Source organism: Larus michahellis, chromosome 17 (genome assembly GCF_964199755.1).
Source record: "Larus michahellis chromosome 17, bLarMic1.1, whole genome shotgun sequence".
Lineage (NCBI taxonomy): Eukaryota > Metazoa > Chordata > Aves > Charadriiformes > Laridae > Larus > Larus michahellis.
The window spans coordinates 6,394,748-6,415,062 of NC_133912.1; the positions used below are offsets into that span (position 1 = coordinate 6,394,748).

Here is a 20,315-nt window from a genome sequence, read left to right on the forward strand (position 1 = left end):
GCCCTCCGCCCGCTCGGGCCGCGGCAGGACGGGGGCTGAGCCCGGCCCGGAGCGGGGACAGCACCCCAAACGTGAGCCCCCGGCAGCAGCGCTGCCAGCCCCCGCGGCGGAGAAACCGACCCCACTCCGCAGCCACCGGGACCACACTCCCGCGACGCAGGGTGCAGGGTGAAGGGTGCAGGATGCAGGATGGAGGATGCAGGAACATCCCGGGCACTGGTCCTGCTGCTGGGACTGTGCTCAGTGGCAGATGCCAGGCAGGAGCAAAGCCAGCCGCAGGGAGCTGAACCAACATCTCCTTCGGAGGGATGAAAATGGGAACAGCTAGTAGCACTGTGGTGCATTTGGAAGGCACCTGGCTGCAGAGGGAGAGGCATCTCCCTCTGCAAAGGCAGGGGAAGGAAAAGCCCACTGGAGCTGCTGTCTGCGTTACTTGTAGCCCGGCTCCAACAGATCCCCGGGGGTCACACAGACAGGGTGAGAGCAGACAGAAGAACAGGGAGAGAAAAGGAGATCAGGGAGCAGGTCAGTCTTTTGGCAGAGCTGACAACACCAAACCCTCAGAAGCCCAACATGGGCTCAAAAGTAAGTTCTGTTTCTTCACTGCCTTCAGATCCTCTTTTCAGCCTCTTTTCCCAGGCAGAATACTTCCTTTTCACAAAAGGCAGCTGAGGCCGGTACACAGGTCAGTCAGTTTCACAACACAGGCTTCAAGGAGGAAAGACAAAACCACCAGCAAATGCCGCAGTTTGTCCAGTCTCACTTTGGGGAGCGTGATCGCCCAGAGCTCAGACCTGGAAATTGGACAGCACAGCCTCAGCCTCTGGGGAGCTGGCGTCCACACTGGAGATGAACCCCATGAGAGAGCTCACCTCTTTGCTTCCCCTGCAGCACCCAACAGGTGCGGCACTCTTGCATGGGAGCTGGGATCCCTGGGGTGCCAGGTGTGCAAAGCCACAGCAGCGCGGAAAAGCCCCTGCCTTGGTACATGATCTGCCACAGGAGGTATGTGCCACACTGCTGCTGCTGCTCAGCCCCTGCCAGCCCGGGGCATGGCCGCAGGGCTCTCTGCTCAGGCTGCGGTCCTGCCAACAACGAGGCTGTGCATGCCGTCCCTCTCCTCCCATCCCTGCCCTGGCTGCGCACGGACATCGTACATCAACCTGCTTGTGCCACAGCAAAGCACAGTGCTGCTCTACACCACCCTGGCTCCAGCGCTGCTTTCTTCCACGAGTCTCTGCTTGGGACCAGGGCTCATGATGAGTACCTACATAGTACATGGCTTGCTGAGGTGTCAGATGAGCAGGACAGCAGGAAGCAGCATGCTGCACTGGATATAGCAAGGGAGCCCTGCATAGATTTGTTATAAAACTCTCTGTCTTGATTTTACTGCCTTTGGTAAAGCTTGGTAAATATTTCTGGGACAGGCAGCTCCTTGTCTGGCTTTAATTACCTGGGCAAATTTTCCTAAGGATTATATTGACCTCAAATATGTCAACATTTATTGAGGCTGTGTTCCTGAGGCTTTTCCCATTAGATGCTAATGGATTCTGGCTAATAGTCAAGCCGGATTGACCACTGGAGGGTGCCCTGGCCAGCTCTGGGATACCACAAGTACCTGGGGAGAGGGCTGGGGAGGGTTACACCAGCTTTGTAGAGCCAAATATAAAAATCACCATGGCCCCAGTCCAAAGAGATCAGGGAACATGCTTGAGCAATTGCATTCCTAACTATCTGCTTCTCTGGGCATGATTCACTCCAAGTCGTGGCTGTATTTACATGTGAGACTTCAAGCAAAGGTACCTTTTGCTTGGGACTGTTCCCTCCCTGCAGGAACGAGGAGTCCGGCACCCCTCTGCAGGGCTCCCATGTGTTTCTCTCCGTCAGGACCCTGCCAGGTTCAGGGACGTGCTCAGCACAGTGGCCACTCACCACTGCTGCGCCAGAAAGCCACATCATGCTGGTTCTTTTGAAATCGCTTCCCTCCAGCCTGGCAGCTGGCAGCTGAGAGGTGCCTGTGTGCATCTCATGTGTGGTTGTGGGTGAGAGCAGCATCTAGGTACCTTGCTGGTTGCTCCAGCCATAGCTGGGCATAAGTGTGTGTTGCCCTTCCCTTCTGTGTGCCCCACACTGCCTGCCAGCCAGCTGCCAGGCCCACACACACACTGATGCCTCCCTGATTGCTCAGCTCTGCATGGCTGGGCTGCAGATTTCAGATGCCTGTGCATTGGTGTGCACAAGGTGCATGCCAGCTTCTATGTCTGCACAGGGGAATGGCTCCCACCATTGTCCCTGGCCCAGGCCCACCTCGCCTGGCTTTCCACACCCAGCCTGCTGCCCTGCCAGCTCCGCCGGCAGGACCATGTGTCCCTGCCAGGCCTCCCTGGGTTGCCCTGGCAGTGGATGGCCCTGCAGCCTCCCCACACACCTGCTCCCTGCTCCCGCTGCCCTGCCCACACAATGAGGTCTGTGTGCTGCTGAAGAACTGCAGGGCACCCAGGAATCACCTGCTCACTCACAGGTATTTGGGGTTAATAGCATCCTGAGCAGAAAAAGCAGTTTAAAATCCTCTCCCTTCCTTCCTCTCCTATTTTATAAAGAAGATCCAAATCCAGCCACAGTCCCCAGGGCAAGACTCACAGCACTGAGGGGAGTGGTGTGCTGGAGGGGAGAGCCAGAGCTGTCACAAAAGTCCCTGGTGTGCAGTGCAGCAGCTGCTTACAGAAGCCAGCAATCCTGCAAAGATGGCAGAGAAAGAGAGGAATAATGATGAAAGCAGATGGGAGGTGGTAGGGATGCTGCGGTGAGGCACCCCCCCTGGAAATGCTTCCCTAGCACAGTGCCGGGCGGAAACGAAGGGGAGGTTTCTTGCTATGACGTTCACTATGGTTCAGGCAGGGCTTGGGGCCAGGCATGGGCTTGAGGAAATGTCCACATCCCCCTGGCTTTGGGAGCAGAGAAAGGCTAGGGATAAGTCACTGCTGAGTCAATGTACCAAGGAGATACTGGGCAGGGAATAGCCACCCAGAATGGTTTGGATGGTGCCCTTTGCTGGTACTCATGTTGTGGGTCACCTGCCAGGAAGCACGTTGTTCCCATTGCAGTCCTGTGCGTCTCCAGCTTGCAGTTTCCTGGAGGTACGTGACCTGGCAGGCAAAAGCTGACAATGAAGTGCTCCAGCGGAGGCTGTGGGCCTGGAGAGAAGGCACTGGAGCAGGCACGGAAAGAAAAGCGAGACTTTCGTGAAGGTGAGGGCAGAGATGGGAGGGGGCAGTGGGACAGATGCAGGGACGCCGCACCTTGGTGCTGCTGGGGAAAGCCATCCAAGCTTACCCCACCTCTCCCTTTGGCCTTGACTGCTCAGCCCCACAGCACCCTGCTGTTGGCTAGCCCTGTTCCCTCCTGTGCTGTCAGCATGCAAAGGATCTGGACATAGACTTGTTGCACCCCGGATGCCTGTACTCAGCACAGGCAGAGGAGACCACAGAGGCAGAGACTTCCCAGCCTGCAACAGCCATTGCCTTGCCATTTCCGTTAGTGCTCAAGAAGGGGCTGATTTTAGCAGAGGTAAAACCTCAGCCAGAGGTTTGCGGTCTTTGCCACATGCCAAACTCTGTGCTCATTTTCACTCTCCCACGCTCAACAGAGACGTAAAACTTTCCCTCCAGGGCTCCCTCCTGCCCCCCCCACCCCGGCACTGTCACAGCCCTGCCTGGCAGGGAGAGGGTGCACACACGGCTGCTTCTGATGCATCACTCTGCAAGGGGAACCCTCAGGTCAGGCCTTCCTGGAGCCCTTGCCTGGTCACAGGTGCTGGGATCCAAGCACAGGCATCACCTGTTTGTCCCTCCTATAGTCACCATATTTGTTCCCTTCTCCCGTCCCTGGCTCCCAGAAATGACCCGGCAATACCAGGAGCTGCAGAAGCAGACAGCAGCCCACAGCCACTGCTTGGAGGCGAAGGTGATCATGAAATGGTCAAGTTTTCAATTTGTAGCGATGTAAGGAGGGGGGTTAGCAAAACCTCCACCTTGGACTTCCAGAGGGCAGACTTTGGCTTGTTCAGGACACTGGTTGAGAGAGTCCCTTGGGAGACAGTCCTGAAGGGCAAAGGGGTCCAGGAAGGCTGGACGCTCTTCAAGAAGGAAATCTTAAAGGCCCAAGTGCAGGCTGTCCCCAAGTGTTGCAAGTCTAAAAGGCGGGGAAAATGGCCAGTCTGGATGAATAAGGAACTTTGCATGGGACTTAGGAATAAAAGGAGTGTTTATCACCTTTGGAACAAGGGACAGGCAACTCAGGGGGAGTACAGAGATCTCGTTAGGTTATACAGAGAGAAAATTAGGAAGGCAAAAGCCCAGCTGGAGCTCAACTTGGCCACTAACATTAAGGACAACAAAAAAAGTTTTTATAAATACATCAACAAAAAGAAAGCCAGGGAGAATCTCCATCCCTTACTGGATGCGGGGGGTAAAGTTGCAACCAATGACGAGGAGAAGGCTGAGATACTTAATGCCTACTTTGCTTCAGTCTTCAATAGACAGACCAGCTATCCCCAGGGTGCTCAGCCTCCTGAGCTGGAAGATAAGGATGGAGAGCAGAACAACCCACCCATAATCCAGGAGGAAGTAGTCAATGATCTGCTTCTGCGCCAAGACGTACATAAGCCTATGGGGCCGTGTGGGATTCACCCAAGAGTACTCAGGGAGCTGGCAGGAGAGCTCACCAAGCCTCTCTCCATCATTTATCAACTATCCTCGTCAACAGGGCAGGTGCCAGATGACTGGAGGGTGGCTAATGTGACGCCCATCTACAAGAAGGGTCAGAAGGAGAATCCAGCGAACTACAGGCCCATCAGCCTGACCTCGGTACCAGGAAAGATCATGGAGAGGATCATCTTGAGTGAGCTCTCACGGCAAGTGCAGGGCAGCCAAGGGATCAGGGCCAGCCAGCATGGGTTTAGGAAAGGGAGGTCCTGCTTAACCAACCTGATCTCTTTCTGTGACCACGTGACCCGCCTTCTGGATGCAGGGAAGGTGGTGGACATTGTCTATGTGGACTTTGGTAAGGCCTTTGACACCATCCCCCACAGCATTCTCCTGGAGAAGCTGGCGAATCATGACATAGACAAGTGTACTCTTCGCTGGGTTAAAAACTGGCTGGATGGCCATGCCCAGAGAGTTGTGATTAATGGGGTGAGATCCTCTTGGCAGCCGGTCACCAGTGGTGTCCCTCAGGGCTCAGTCTTGGGGCCAGTTTTGTTTAATATCTTTATCAATGATGTGGATGAGGGGATTGAGTGCACCCTCAGTAAGTTTGCAGACAACACCAAACTAGGTGGGACAGGTGATCTGCTTGAGGGTAGGAAGGCTCTACAGAGGGACCGGGACAGGCTGGATCGATGGGCCAAGGCCAATGGTGTGAGGTTTAATAAGGCCAAGTGCCGGGTCCTGCATTTCGATCATAACCACCCCAAGCAACGCTACAGGCTTGGGGGAGAGTGGCTGGAAAGCTGCCTGGCAGAAAAGGACCTGGGGGTGCCAGTGGACAGCCAGCTTAACATGAGCCAGCAGTGTGCCCAGGTGGCCAAGAAGGCCAACAGCATTCTGGCTTGTATCAGGAATAGCGTGGCCAGCAGGAGCAGGGAAGGGATGGTGCCTCTGTACTCGGCACTGGTGAGGCCTGACCTCGAGCGCTGTGTTCAGTTCTGGGCCCCTCTGTACAAGAGGGACATGGAAGTGCTGGAGCGTGTCCAGAGGAGAGCTACCAGGCTGGTGAGGGGTCTGGAGACCAGGGCATGTGAGGAGAGGCTGCGGGAGCTGGGCATGTTCAGCTTGGAGAAGAGGAGGCTGAGGGGAGACCTCATTGCCCTCTACAACTCCCTGAAAGGAGGGTGCAGAGAGGTGGGGGTTGGCCTCTTCTCCCAGGTGAATAATGACAGGACCAGAGGAAATGGTCTGAAGTTGCGGCAGCGGAGGTTTAGGTTAGATATTAGGAAGCATTACTTTACTGAAAGAGTGGCCAGGCACTGGAACAGCCTGCCCAGGGAGGTGGCTGAGTCACCATCCCTAGAGGTGTTTAAGAAACGGCTAGATGTGGTGCTTCAGGGCATGCTCTAGTGGCAGAGATTGTAGGTTGTTTGGTTGGACTCAATGATCTTAAGGGTCCTTCCAACCATGAAGATTCTGTGATTCTGTAAAGAGCCTGCAGGAGCAGCTCAGTATGGTCCCCTGACATGCCCACCCCTCACTGGTGGGTGTGGATGGTGTTTGTTCCAGCGCAGCAAAATGCACTTGGAGCGGGGGCGGGGGGAGGGCAAGAGGAGATGGGAGTCATTCACCTTGTGCTGTCAGCACCGCAGCAGCTGAAGGCAAAGCCTGACCCTGTTCCCAGTGCATCCCTAACCTTGGGAGATGCTGACTGCAAAGGGGATGCTGTGATCCCACCTCTGTCCAGGAGCCTTCTGCCACCCTGGGGATGAGGGGGATTGGGCAGGGGCTGTGCCGCACACTGCCCGCACCCTCTGTGCACTGGTCAGCAGTGCCAGGCTCCTGTGCCGACATGCTCAGTGTCCCCTGCTTCTGTCCCTGTGCCACACAGCCACCAGGCTCCAGGTGAGCCAGAAGGCCCAGGAGACTGCCAGCCAGGCACTAGCAGAGAGGGACAGGACCATCGCCCAGCTGCAGGGCAAGCTCTATGCCATGGAGAGGGAGTATGAGAAGATCCTCCATGTGAGTGGGGACATGGCTGTGGGTCACTCCCCCTGGCAGCACAGTCCCCCCTCCTCACTATCCACTTTCTCCCATGGTAGCCTGGACCTTGTGCTGGCCAAGACGGAAGAGGCCAGCCAGGACTGGGAAGAGGTAGGAACAACCATCACTGTAGAGCACAAGGAATGCTTACAGGAGTTCAGTCTCAGCCCCCTGGAGATGTAGCACCCTGGGGCTTCCAGGACAGGACAGGCTCGCAGCCCCTACCTCCCCATCAGCACACCCCCTGTCAGGTTCCCACATCCACTGCCCAACTCCCCAGCTGTCCCCAGGCTAGGTAGGAGAAGATGGGTCCTGTCTGGCCCTAGGATGTACTGCTAAGTCACATTTCTCTCCATAACATCAGCACATGAACAGCAGTGTGGACTTGTCCTTTAATCACACCCCAAATGGGTAATGCAGGAACAGTGCTGTGATGGGTGGTGGGCACTCACTGCCCATAGGTTCACAGGGAGAATGAGAGGAGGAACACATGAGAGATGTTCATGCAGGGGCAGACCTGAGCCAACAGGCTGAGAGGTGGGGGGTTACTCCAGCGCCCCATCAGCCTCTGCTGCTCCCTTTCCCCTTCACACAATGGCCTGAAGGCCAGCCCTGGGCTGAGCCAAGCCTCATGCTACCCAGTCCGCTGGGTCATGGCATGGAGGGCAGTGCCTCAGCTCTCCTGGTAGCTCCCAGAGCCTAGAGATGGGCAAGGGCTTCGGTGCAATGTCCCTAGATACCCCTGGAGGTAGCTGGGCAGGCAAAGACACACATATCTGTCTTCAGGTTACAAGAAGCCATCGCCATGGTTAATAAAAGCTTGGAGCCAGCCTTGGTCAGTGGAGATGAATCTCTGGGAGCTGTAAGCCCCATCATGGGCATGGAGACACAGCAGCTATGCAAGCAACAGCCATGCTGAGCAGCACCGTGCTTTCTGGGGAGCCGGGCAGGAGGCACCATGGGGCTGGATGTGGCCTGAGTCGAGGCACTGTATGGGAGAGCCTGTCCGGAGGCAGGGTGGTCCTGAGCCGCTAGAATGCCTCGTGCAGCCTCCTGTGCTCCTCCTGGCGCAGGCTCTGTGGAGACACAGCGGGAGTATTGTGGGCAGCACACATCCACCCACCCCACCCCACTCCACCCTTGCCCCATGGGCAGGTTGGAGGGATCTTTCTGCCTTTCCCCTGTGGCCAGGGGACCACACAGCCCCCTCCCTGCCAGGGAAATCCTAGGACAGGCAGGGCAGGAGTGTGCCAGGACTCAGAGCAGTGCCAGGCTGTGAACAGCACTGGCAAGAGAGGTTACCTGTGTGATCTCTATACTGTTGGCAGCAGCCACCAGCCAGGACCCAGGTCCCTTTTGTCCCACCTCAACATGACAGAGTCCAGGGGACACACTGGGAGAGGGCAGGGAGGGCCTGCGGGAGCCTGAGGCAGGGTCACCATCCACAAAGAACAGCAGAGGGGACAGCCCAATCTGGAAGAGCAGAAGAGTGATTGCCATACAGCTCCTGGTGCTTCAGGGCAAGCCAGATCCCCCAGAGAGGACCTCACTGCGCAGGCCTGGGGACAAGATATGCATCCCACCATCCAGCTTTGCAGCATCCCATGGGTCCCCAACCAGGGTGGGACCACGCTGGGTCCCCAAAACCTACCGACTGGTAGAACTCATCACCAGCAGGGTCGATGACCAGCAGCGTCACCTGGTCATCACGGGCACGGATCCTGAGCACTGTCTGCTGGTGGTCCAACCCCTCAATGCTCTCACCATTCACAGCCAGGAGACGGTCCCCCTCCTTCATCCCTGCCTGCTCAGCTGGCAGCCCCGCATCCACATCCCACAGGAACTGGCCTGCCACAGAGGGAGGGTGGAGAGATGCTCACAGAGGCATTCAGCCAGAGGGGAACTGCTACTGCAGACCCCCTGTGCAGGTGGGGACAGGGTCCTGCCATGGGCAGAAGGCTTGCAGCTATTCCCGACCCTCTGACATGTCTTGCTCAGGTACAGACCCCTCAACCCCCTCACCTATGGCCCCTGAGATGCAATCATCTTCCTTGAGCAGAAACCCGTAGCCAGCTGGACCCTTCACCATGTGCAGCTCCCGGACCTTGAAGGGGAGCCAGGAGGTGTCCGCCAAGGCAGCTGTGATCTGCAGACCCCGCAGGCGGTAAAACTCCTCCACGGCACTGGATGCCACCAGCAGTGTCACCTTGTTGCCACTCTGCTTAAGCTGGATGGGAAACGCAGGGTGCTCAGTGACATTGCTGGCCCCACTCCCCCACCCACCCGCACCAGGACCACATACCTTTCTGGCGAGCTGTGCGTGTGAGTAGCTCCTCACGCTGGCTCCGTTCAGCTCCAGGAGCCAGGAGCCTGGTGGCACCCCTGCCCTCTCCGCTGGCCCATCCTGCCGCACCGACAGCTGGAAGGTGCCCTTCACGCCTGCAGGAAGGAGAAGAGGCGGTCTGGGGTGACCAGGGTGCTGCATCAGGGAGGCTCACGGCACCAGCATCCTGCTGCCTGCTTTACCTTCTGGACCTGACACACTGAAGCCAAAACCGCTTCTGTCCCGCGTGATGTGGCAGAGGCGCGGGCGGATGTCAGCCGGCAGCATCTGGGACAGGTCCCTGCCCAGGACTTTGGCTGCTTCATAGGAGCCACCATCCAGCACCGCCAGTAGGACCTGGTTCCCGCTGGCCTTGATCTTCTGCACCACCTGGAAGGACCCAGGCTGTGAACTCTGGGCAGGGCACCCCTCCAGCCACAGCCTATGGGATCAGGGCCCTGGAGGGCAGCAGGGTCCCGCACCCTCTGTGACACTAGCCAGAGAGGACCTGGGCGTTCCCACAACCCCGCGTGCTCCCAGCTTACCGTGCGGTGGTCCATGTGGTCTACAAAGTGGCCGTTGACCTGGAGGAGCCGGTCACCATCCTGCAGTCCCCTGCGCTGGGCCAGCCCCCCCAGCTCAACCTGCCGGATGACGTGGCCCTGGCAGCCCAGCTCCTCATGGAGGCAGAAGCCAAAGGTCTCCGTGCTGTCCTTGCTCAGGAGGTAGAAGCGGGGCTCCCCCACGCCTTCACCATCTGCATCAGGGCACAGTCCATGAGCTGGGCCCTGCAAGGATCCTAACACAGGTTCTCTACCCCACCCCAGGCTGGGATCCCCGCTTCTCTGCTGTCTTACACGTTAACCTCCCCACAGCTCCGTGGTGTTAGAGAGCCCAGGACCCCAGTGATGCCCAGCTGCCAGAACCCATGCTGACAGAGACGAGGGTATTTACCCGTGTCCTCAGCCAGCGACAAGGCAGGGTTGTCGATCCCATCTTTGGGGTTAAATTCAAATTTTCTGCAATGATAAAGGGTGGGAGAGGCTGCATTAGTGCAGTAGCATGGCTGTGGGGAGCCCCGTTCCTCCCAGAAAGGGCCAGCTGAGGCCACAGCTCCAGTCCCTCCTCTTCCTTGCGGAAAGCCAGGAGGGGATATCCCTCTTGGACTGTCCCCACATCTCTCCTGAGTTAACAACTCAGAGAAGACCTTCTTGGGACAGGCAGCTGGGATTGGCAGCCGTGACCCACACCACCTCAGCTGAGGATGCACCCCAGCATAGCCCGGTTGTGTGGCCATGAGCCCCAGGAAGCCCCTGGCCAGAGGGAGCTCAGCACTTACATGATGGACTTCTTGTCACCCTCGAGCCCTGCAGAGGGAGAGGAGAGGTCAGTGCTGGAGGTGGTGGGCCAGGAGCAGACCCCACGCTCTTGATCACTCAGGGCTTGTCCGTTTGCAGGCTGAGTATGCCACACCAGGTGAGGTGGGTTTGCCAAGTCCACGCAGCCCCACCAGCCCCTCTGCCTGCATTGCATTTCAAAGCAGTAGGACACCTGCTGCTGGGGTCCAATGGGCACCCACTCAGCCCAGCGGGGTCCTGCAGCACTGGGGGCAAAGTAGGCCCAGGCAGCAGTATGCAGATGGAGTTTAGTCCTAGGGGTTTACAGAGCTTCTGAGTGAGGGATAAGAAGGGTCACCAGGGTCCCAGAGAGCTGGCTGGAGCAAGGAGATGGAGACAGAGTCCTTCCCCTGTGCACCTCCCCATAAAACTCCTCCCCACCTCTTCCAGCACAAGGACCCCCAAGCCCAAGGAGAGGAGATTCCTGCCAAGCACCCCCATTTTCCTGGATGCCTCTAGCTCCTTTCCATAGCCTGCCTGGGCTCTGACATTGCCTTGCTCCTTGCGGAAACAGGGCCTGGAGACATGCGTGTGGCGAAGGGTCTCTGCAAGCCCCGCTGCCCCGGCACATACCTTTTGTTTGCTTCATGGCTGCAGGGTATGCGGGAGGGAGCAAGGTACAGGATGAAGTGGCAGGGAAGTGTCCCCGCCTCTTCCAAGACGCCCCAGGTTTAATGGTTAAACAGCCCAGACGTCTCCCCTGCCCTCCCAGCCCTGGGGCACTGCCAGCCCTTGCCCAGCAGAGCTGGGAGCAGGGATCAGCACCCTGGGACACCCAGCTTGGGAACAGATCCTGGCATCCCAGTTTCCAGCTGCCACCAAGGGCCCCATCCTAGCCCTGTGAGATGGGGAAGGGCCAGAGCCCTCCACTCCAACTGCTGCAGGGATGGCTGCAGCAGCACCTCCGCTCTCCGCCCCCAGGAAGGGCCCGCAGAGGAGATTGAGTCTTGGCACTAGTGTGCTTTAGTGGGAACAAAGAAGTGCACTTTAATGCTACCAAAGGTTTCACAAGCAAGCCTGAGTCCTGCCCCTCTGCCACTGCTGTGGCTCATGGCCAGGCCAGCAGTGGCCAGAGTGCAGGAGCTGGGTCTCTGCAAGCCCAGAACAAGAAGTCACATTTGCTCCTGGCCTGGTCTCTGTACAGTTCTCCCACACTTCAGCTTTGCCTGCAGGTGAGGGCTGAGCCCCACATACCCAGCACCTTTGACAGCCTTGGTAGCACCCGACCGCTAGGCATCTCCATGCGGATAAGGGCACAGGGGGTGTGCTGCCGGGGCACACTCTGATATTTCCTCCCCAGCAGCACTGCTCCCTCCCTGGCCGGGTGGATGCTCAGCAGGTCAGAGGGTCCCATGCTGCAGTTTCCCCAGCATCTTCTTGACTTCACTCTCGACTCGTAGGAACTTCGCTTTCCTCCAGGGGTTGGCAGTCTGTCTCCGGCTGCTCTCCAGGTCCTGCAGGATGAGGGCAAGGTGCTGCCGAACCCGCTCGCGGTCCCAGAAAGGCAGGTTCCTCTGCACCACGTTCAGGATATGGGACCAGTAGTCGGAGACATCAGTGCCTGCTGTAAGGAAGACCAGTGCCCTGACGCCATCCCGGTCCATGCGCAGGCTGTGGAGAGCCTGCTTGCCGTCTTCACTGATGTCATTGAAATACAGACTGTGGGTTGAGAGAAAAGGAGTAGGAAACACTGTGAGGGCTGGGAGGCAAGACACAGAGGCAGACAGGGGCTCCCTGTGCACTGCCACAGGGAGGGACGCTGGCTCAGAGGCATTGCCTGTAAAATGGAAGAGATGGGGCACAGTGAACTCACTGCACTTTGTCCAGCGTCGCGTGCTTTTTGGCCACCTCCACCACGTGCAGAGCAGCTGCGTCCGTCAGGGAGTTGTAGCCCAGGTTGAGCTCCTGGAGGTGTTGGTTCTCAGCCAGGTGCTGAGCAATGACCTCGGCGCCCCGATCCCCAAGCGTGGTATGCAGCAGGGACAAATGGGTCAGTGAGTGGTTGCCTGCCAGTGCCTCGGCCAGGTATTGTGCCCCCTGCTCACCCACGGGGTTATTTGCCAGCCTGTGGACACAGGAGCTCACAGCAATGCCGAGGCCAGGCAGGGGGCCCAGGGCCAGGGCACATGGTGAGCAGCAGAAACAGTTGCATGCAAAGACAGAGGCAGTACTCACCGCAGTTTGCTCACCACACACTTGTCATGCAGGAGCAGGTCACGGATTTCCTTGCAGGCGTCAGAGCCCAGGCTGTTGAGCTGCAAACTGATGCAGAGCAAGACATGGAGGTGGCAGGACCGAAATGGCTGTTACCTGTGGGGCTGCCAACCCTGCTCTCTCCATTTCCCCTGGGCCTCCCTATCACCATCCTACCCGGGCTCCCCAGACAAGGCCACACAAGGCTTCCTCTCCAAAAGAATGCATACTGAAACTGCACCAGAGCTTGGGTAGCATCAGCCAGCAGAGCCAGTGCCAGCAGGAGCAAGGCAGGGGAAGGGGGTGCAGGGTCTGCAGGGGATGGGTGAAGGTCTGAGGGGGGATCAGGACCCCACCAAGCCCTCCTGAGCATCTGGAGGAAGGAAATGCTGCACAGCCCCGCTGCACAGCCGAGTCCATCTGTGCTGAGCACGGCTCGCCACCCCCTGGGCGCCAGGAAGACTGCAGTTCCACAAATGGACTGGAACACAGCCCACCCCTTTGCGCAGCCCAGACTCCCACCCTTGCGCTGCGTATCTCCTGCCCAGAGCTAGCAGCAGCAGAGCTAGCTACAGGGGAATACTGGGTGGCTCCGGTGGGGCAAGCAATGGGAGGGACCTGGGTCAGCCAGGGGAGCTGGCAGTCCAGCTTGTGGTACCAGATGCAGAGAGCTGCCACAGAGTCCTACGGGAGGGTGTGTTGGGACTGCAAATCCCAGCATGCAGTGCTGGGTTGCTCAAGGAGTGTTGCATGTTGGAAGCTGTAGTCCCCTATGTCTGCACTGAGGATAAACAGGGGCACGCATGCCCTTCCCTGCCTTTGCCATGCTTGGGCTCCTAGTGTGTTCCTGTGATGGGCAGAGGTGAGGGAGAGCCCAATTTTTGAGCACTGCCCAAGGGCAGAAGAAGGTGGTACTCACTGGAGAGCTTTGCATCGCAGAAGGACAGGGAAGAGGATCCTCAAGCTGCTTGTGTCAAGGTTGCAAGAGGTCAGGTTCAGCTCCTCCACCTCATGGCACGTGGTGCCCATGACAGACGCCAGGACAGAGCACTTGAGAGGGGTCATCCTGACGGATGAGAGGTTGACTGTCCGGAGGGAGCGGATGGCCTCAGCTGTGAAACGCTCATTCTGGAACTCATGCAGGAAGAAGAGGTAGTCCATCAGCTCGGAGGGGGGAAGCCCCTTGCGGCTGTTCCTGATGACTGTCTTCTTCATGGCCTTGGCGATTTCAAAGGCTGCCAAGTTCTTGATGGAGCAGCCCAGCTGCTCCAGGATGGCGCGATTACGGCGGGACAGTATCCCACCCATGAAAATGGGGAAGAGCTCAAAGACCTCGTCATCATGAGCCTCATCAGGGTGGTGCATGGGGCCCTCCATGCCCAGGATGCTGGAATTGATCTGGTCCAAGACATCATCGTTGTAGTAGTCCTCCTCTTTGAACAGCTCCTCTGCCATGGTGTGGGCAATAGCATCCCGGTCCTTACTGCTCAGCCGGGAGAAGTAGCGAGGGAAGATTTTGAGCAGGTTGAAGAGCACTGGCAGAAAGCGCAAGGGCAGTACCTTGGAGATGATACTCATGACAACGGCAACATCTTCACTCACCTTCCCAATGACCTCTGACAGCTCCTTCCCCACCCTCTGTGCCAGGGTCTTCTTCTCACCCAGTACCACATACAGGGCTGCCAGGTACTCCTGCATAGCAGGTATGGTAAAGACAAAGGTGTGCTCTTTGCCTGGCTGCACACATGGAGTGAGGAAGAAGCGGAAGACATCGCTACGGAAGACCTCCAGGAGGTTGAGCTCACTTTCAGTCTTCATCTCCACCTCAAAGCACTGCTGCAGGTCATCCTCTGAGAAGCAGGTCTTGCGGGACATCACCCCTTCGTAGGCCAGCTTACCCACCATCTTGGCCACGTACTTCATCATGGAGATGTTGGTGGGGTCAGTGCTGTCCAGCACCTCCCCACTGAAATTGAGCCTCAGGAAGCTGGTGTAGATGCCAGTCAGGGTCTGGCTGGGAGGCACTGTCCTGGTGAAGTAGAGGAAGTGCAGCGTGGTGCACACCAGCCAGCAGTAAGAAGGCAAGAAGCAGGCAGCAGCTATTTGGTTGTGGCGCTCCAAGTTCCTCGACAACATCTCCACCAAGTTTTCCTGCTCACCTGAGCTGCTACTAACACTGTTCTCTCCACTGCAGCCAGGCTGGCTGAGACGCATCTGGAAGTACATCTTCTGCAGGTTGGTGTCGGAGAAGCCACAGATCTCGGCGTAGCGGCCCACATACTTGCCGGGGATCCGGCGCACTGCCGATGGGCGCGTGGTGACAATGATGCTGGCCTGGAAGCAGAGGGCTAGGTGAGTTTGGAGTTGCTCCCTCTGTGGCACTCATCTAAGCTCAGCAGGGTCCCAGGAGTGTAACCCACATACACGTACGCAAGGATCACACCACCCAGGGGCTGGGGTTCAAGAAGCTGCTATGCAAAGGGTGTTGGTTCAAATCTGGCCCAGTCAGAGGGTACAGAAGAGCTTTCCCCATCCCCTGCTAGACATATATCATGTCTGGAAGACCACAGACCAGCAGACTTCCTTCTTTGCCTTACCAGGACTTGTCTCTCACAGAGACAAATCAGTAACAGTGACATGAGGTGACCTTGGTGAGTCCCTCCAGGAAGGGAGGCTGCCTGTCTGCTCACTGCCAAGCTGGACTACAAACAATTAGCACAATGGCCATGCCTGCAAAGCCCCAGGGCTCACCCCCAGCCTTTCTCCAGCGTGAAGGAGCTGGAGAGAAACACTGACCTCTGGCAGGAGGTATTTTCGCAGCAAGTTGACCACAATGGCAGAGGGAGGCACAGGCTCATTAGGGTCACAGCACAGCTCTGTGCCAGCCAGACGGAAGTCCAAGTTGAGGCGCTCCAGGCCATTGAGGATGAAAAGCACCTTGAGGTTGGAAGTGCCCAGCATTGGCATCACATCCCGGAGGTGCTGATACTTCTTGGTTATGAGGCGTCGCAGGGAGATGGGGGCATGACTATGGGACAGGTCCTCGCAGGAGAAGGGGATGACCAGTTCGAAGCGGGGTAGGAGACCATGGCACCAGTCCACCACCATCTTCTTGATGAGGGTGCTCTTTCCTGTGCCCACAGTGCCGTACAGCACCACGTTCTTCACCTGCCGCCCACAGGCATCCACATCAAAAAGGTTCTGGAGGCTGATAACCTGACTGCAGGGCTGCTGGAGCTGGTTCTGGATGGTTAGGTCAGGCGAGGGCTTCAGAATCTCCTCCAGGGAGCTCTCCCGGATCACTGGGTCCACATGGACTGCGTCCAGCGAGAAGGAAGGGCCGAACTGCCTTTCCTCATTGGGCTGGTGGCTGAACCATGCAGACAGGCTCTTCTGGTGTTTCTTGATGGCATCTAGGAAGAGAGAGGTGTTTGACAAAGCAAGGGCTTCTCATTATCAGGGGACTGGGAAAGCTGCCTGCCCCAAGCCACTGCAGCAAGGTGGCTGCAGAGAGGAGGACAGAACCCAGATCTTGCTGACCCTCACACTGCCCGGGACTGCAGTTGCCCCCAGTCTGCTGTGTAAAACTGTCCATCCTCTTCAGCACAGGGCTGCAAGCTTACCAGAAGAGGCCACATTCCTCAGCTGGGACAGGCCGTGGCCAGAGGATCTGGGCTGGATGGAGCGCTCATGGGACCCTCCCTGGTAGCGAACAGAGCCCCTGCAAGAGATGGGAGAGTGTCAGGAGGAGGGCAGGGGCCAGCAGCTCCAAGCCCTGCCTGGGCAGGGTAAGCAGATCACAAGTGAGTGCTGTGGGAAGTGCTGAGTAGAGCCAGCTCACCCCTTCTGTCCTCTGCACCAAGGGAGGGCACAGGGCTAGGGCAAGGACACGGCTAGGAAATGAAGATAGGTCAGCAAGCCATGTGCTGTGCATCCCCAGCAAACCCGTGGCAAGGCAGAGAAGTTGGGTAGAATTCAGAGCGGGCAGGGAGTTGGGTCTGGGTTGTTTTCTAGGTGGAGGCAAAGCAGTGTCTCTGCCCGCAGAGTCCCGATGGTCCCAAGGCAGCCAGCTCAGCCACCCAGGTGCCATGGAGAACAGCCACAGGGCAGAATGGACCAGGCCCCAGCTGTGTGGCACTGTACCTGGGGAGGGAGATGCTGCTAGCATGAAGGATCTTCCTGAGGAAGGTGCTGCCTGCAGTGCCTGGCGGGAAGAAGAATGCACATGGTCAGAGATGGCCTTCTCCAGCCCAGCAAAGCTAACACCACCAAGCTCATTGGCTTGACATCTTGCTGGGGTGATTCACAGGCTGCACAGGCTCCACTGTGCAGCTGGGGAGGGATGTCCACTAGGGACAGGGCTTCCCTGGGCGCAGGACAGATTCAGGGTCACAGACCCCCAAGCACAGAGCCCAGCTCACCTGGCACTGAAGCAGCACACAGATACACACTCCGGGTCCCACTGCTCCCAGGCAGGGATCGACGCAGCTGCGTCCAGCTGCCCCAGGGCAGGCAGCTCTGGCATTGCATGGCCCGTGACATCCTCTGTCTGAAAGAGAGGGGACAGCCCACGAGGCAAGCTGGGTGCCTGTACCAGCCCAGCTTTGCAGCCTGAGGCTGTACCTACACCCACATAAGCCCCAGGTGTGCCCCAGGGTTGCCCTGTGGTGGCCTGCCCTGCTGAGCAGCACTGTCCCCCAGCGGGCAGCCCTTGCCATGTCCTTAGCAGCCACTGAGCCCTTTTGCCACGTCCTGCAACACGGAGAGATGCTGAGCACAGCTGCCTCCCATTTTAAGCAGCCAGGAAGGCTGCAGCCAGCGGTAGCCAGGACACAAGCGGTCAGGGGGCTGTGGGGGCTGGTCCCTCCGGGCTGCACTGTGTGATTTTTCCAAGGCAAAGCACCCATCTACAGCAGTAGATGAGGGGCTTAGCAGGTCTGGGGTGCCCAAGAAGCTGTCCTGCATAGGCTTGGCTCTGTGGGGCAGAGCAGGATGAGGTGAGCAGCTCTGCTCCCCAGGGATGTGGCACAACAGCACCCTGCCCAGCCTTACCTGCCCTGATATGGTCCGGTCCGGCAGAACCGGCTATGCCGGCACTGACTCAAGTTCCCACCCCAGCTCAGCAGGGTGATCCTTCAGGAGCACGGATTGTGTTCATGGTTCCCAACATCCTAAGAAACTGAGGCACAGGGGGAGGGTGTCAGCAAACCCCACAGATAGGAAGGAGCAGTGTGCAAATCTCTCTGCGTTTAGCTAGGGGAGGACGAGCAGAGTGACAGCTTGCCCACAGCTCCCAGAGCCTGGGCTTTTTGCAGTCCCTCATCATATTATCCCAACGGAGAAACTGAGGCACAAGGGTGGGGGCAGTGGAGTTGACCTTGAACCTTGGTGTCCTGATCTTGATGCCTTTGCAGCAAGTGAACCCCGATGCACCCCATGCCCAGCTCCCGGTCCCTTCCCAGCCCCCTCTGCCGCTCAGGGCATGCTGCCGAGTGGAGGCCCCCATGCCGCCCGCCTGCTGCAGTCCCCCTTCAGGGAGCCCTGCCGCATGCCTGGCACGCACGTCCTCACTCTCTCATTACTGCGGCCTCCCGCCTCCCTGCTTCTGTATCCGGAGGGACAGAGTGGCGGAGGCACTGGCGGTGCAGGGACTTGGAGCCCAGGGCAATGGTGAGGCAGGCACTAAGCAAGGAGAGGGTGATGGCCACGCCATAAGTGGCAGGTTACCTCCAGCAGGAGTCCTTGCCAGGGAGGCTGAGCCCACAGCTCCCTGTGGTCGTGCTGCCAGGCGCTGAGCCTGTGGGGCCGGCGGAGAAGAGCCCGGTGCTGCTCAGCCACCTCCTTCCATCCCTGTCCCGGGAAGAGGCTCCTCTCCGGAGGTGGCTGTTTTGCAGCCGTAACTTCCTGCAACGCTGTCCTGTCCCGTCCTGCCCCGCGCACAGCGGCTGCCAGCTCCGCCGAGCGTGGTGAGGAGCGCAGCCACAGCCCCGCTTCAGGGACGTGGCAGAGAGGCCAGCAGGCACAATGGCAGGGAACAACACCTGTACCCCCAAACACAGGGACACACACGGTGTGGGGGTGGTCTTGGGGTCTTCCCAGCAGTGCTGCAAGGGGGGGTTTCCTCCGGACACATCTGGTGGCTCTGCATGCCCAGCTGGTGCCCGGCTGTACAACAGGATCCCGCAAGGACAAGCCCTGCTCTGGAGTGAAATCCCCCTGTGCCCAGCTGCCGCCACCTCACAGAGCGTGGTGCAGGGAGCAGGACAACAGCAGCCCAACAGGGAAAAGAGCCCAGAGTAAGCTGTGCTGGCCGGACAGCCCAGCACTGCCTGGTGTTCCCTGGCTGTGTAACACACGTTCATGGACATGCACACACACACAGACATACATACCTACCCTCTCCCCGCTTGCAGATCTGCTCGGGAAACCCAGTAAGGTGGTGCTGAAACCAGAGCCCAGCAGTGTGTCTGCAGGGCTGTGCGCACCCTGCTCAGTCCCTGGGTGCTGTCCCGGCAAGCGCCAGCCCACCCCAGCCAGCCACAGGCAGTGCTGAGCCAGGGGTGCTGGGGCCAAGGGTTCACACCTAGCTAACCCCGGAGGCCACGCTCACACGAACACGCATGTCCCTGCACACCTTTGCACACACTTGGTGCCTGTCCCCAGCAATGTGTGCAGCCACCTGTCTGCGTGCTGCCACCCGGCACCCACCCTCCACACCCCGATGCAGGGATGCCCGTTGGTGTACCCAGGCACGCACATCTCCCCTCGCGTGCATGCCCTCTGGCCGCTCAGGGAGGGGAGGCATGCAGGCAGTACACTATAAATATAAGTTTTATTGATGTGTGAAATCCAACAAGTACAGCTGGCATCTCAGAAAGACTGAAATAAGCCGCAACATCTTCACCTGCTCAACAGCTCCTGAGGCCCTCCGGAGCACCAGCAGCAAGCAGGGACCTGGACACCCTGTCCCTGTGAGCCACTTACCTGCATGTGTGGCACAGCCTGTAGAGACAGCAGGGCCCTGCCAGCAGCCCCGTGCTCCCCCCAGAACCCAGGGGCTCACCTCTACCCTGCCTGGTTCCTGCCAGGCTGCAGCTGCAGGCAGTGGTGCCCTGGCCCCACTTGCATCCTTCCCCCAGCAAGGCAGAAGGACCCAGGCAAATGCCACCCACACATGGCTACCACAGCAGAGCTACGGCTGCGAGAGCAGACTCCCTTTGAGCTGCTATCTGCATCTTATTTTGGCAAATGGTCCCAGGAAAAAAGCAGCTCACCTCTGGTTGTGTGGGAGCACAGGTTTCAACACATGCAACTCTCTGCATGGTCCACCCCCACGCTGTATCACACGTGCAGCCCACTGTACAACCTCTTCTGCACATGCAGACAAGGCAAAGGCTGAAAAACCACCGGGTCCAGCGTGGCAGGGACACACGCAAAGCTGCCTATGGCACCAGGAGCTCCCGTGGCAGAGGGACAGGACAATTGGTGTGGATGAAACACTGTTTTATTGCCCAATTTGAGAGAGGTGAAATCCTGGGAGAAGCCCCATCCACTCCGTGCACTCGCCCAGTCTCCCCTCCAGCAAACCCTAGCACCAGCCGGGTGATGATGCATTTGGCTCTTCTTGTGCATGTGACAAAGGGTGGCCTGGAC

General features: G+C 58.3%; 3 protein-coding genes across 4 annotated transcripts; 1 reads left to right on the forward strand and 2 right to left on the reverse strand.

Annotated features, from left to right (window-relative positions):
- The first annotated feature begins 2,744 nt into the window (after window positions 1–2,744).
- On the forward strand, window positions 2,745–6,932 carry DRC12 (dynein regulatory complex subunit 12 homolog). The gene is given in 7 exon segments (XM_074561518.1): window positions 2,745–2,803; window positions 3,105–3,198; window positions 3,200–3,248; window positions 3,896–3,977; window positions 6,201–6,217; window positions 6,598–6,724; window positions 6,800–6,932. Coding segments are annotated over 7 exon segments (561 nt in total).
- A 191-nt stretch (window positions 6,933–7,123) lies between these two features.
- NHERF4 (NHERF family PDZ scaffold protein 4) lies at window positions 7,124–10,369 on the reverse strand. Of its 2 annotated transcripts, none has more exons than XM_074561067.1 (8): window positions 10,027–10,369; window positions 9,618–9,829; window positions 9,276–9,462; window positions 9,052–9,188; window positions 8,772–8,976; window positions 8,401–8,597; window positions 8,052–8,222; window positions 7,124–7,825 (listed from the first exon to the last, which is right to left on the reverse strand). In XM_074561067.1, exons 1-8 carry the CDS (start codon window positions 10,367–10,369, stop codon window positions 7,781–7,783), a joined length of 1,497 nt encoding a protein of 498 aa, XP_074417168.1. In that variant the 3' UTR covers window positions 7,124–7,780. The 2 variants fall into 2 exon arrangements, with proteins under 2 accessions (XP_074417168.1, XP_074417167.1); XM_074561066.1 differs by having other exon boundaries at window positions 8,052–8,308.
- Window positions 10,370–11,429: 1,060 nt separating this feature from the next.
- On the reverse strand, window positions 11,430–17,843 carry NLRX1 (NLR family member X1). Its single transcript, XM_074561063.1, has 9 exons — window positions 17,715–17,843; window positions 17,084–17,211; window positions 16,806–16,866; window positions 16,286–16,383; window positions 15,459–16,075; window positions 13,582–14,996; window positions 12,645–12,731; window positions 12,283–12,534; window positions 11,430–12,128 (listed from the first exon to the last, which is right to left on the reverse strand). The coding sequence occupies exons 2-9, from the start codon at window positions 17,202–17,204 to the stop codon at window positions 11,810–11,812; spliced, it is 2,970 nt and encodes a 989-aa protein (XP_074417164.1). The 5' UTR covers window positions 17,205–17,211; window positions 17,715–17,843; the 3' UTR covers window positions 11,430–11,809.
- Between the last annotated feature and the right edge of the window lie 2,472 nt (window positions 17,844–20,315).

What these genes read in the sequence shown, in the direction of transcription:
- NHERF4 (XM_074561066.1), bottom strand. Translation starts at nt 10,369, where the DNA reads ATGGCCACACAACCGGGCTATGCTGGGGTGCATCCTCAGCTGAGGTGG. An exon ending in TTGCATCTCAGGGGCCATAG is followed by an intron (nt 8,598 to 8,771) that starts GTGAGGGGGTTG and finishes CCTCTGTGGCAG; the next exon opens with GCCAGTTCCTGTGGGATGTG. An exon ending in GTGATGAGTTCTACCAGTCG is followed by an intron (nt 8,309 to 8,400) that starts GTAGGTTTTGGG and finishes TCTTGTCCCCAG; the next exon opens with GCCTGCGCAGTGAGGTCCTC.
- NLRX1 (XM_074561063.1), bottom strand. Translation starts at nt 17,204, where the DNA reads ATGTCACGGGCCATGCAATGCCAGAGCTGCCTGCCCTGGGGCAGCTGG. An exon ending in GAGGAATGTGGCCTCTTCTG is followed by an intron (nt 16,076 to 16,285) that starts GTAAGCTTGCAG and finishes CTCTCTTCCTAG; the next exon opens with ATGCCATCAAGAAACACCAG. An exon ending in CTGCGATGCAAAGCTCTCCA is followed by an intron (nt 12,732 to 13,581) that starts GTGAGTACCACC and finishes GCTCTGCATCAG; the next exon opens with TTTGCAGCTCAACAGCCTGG.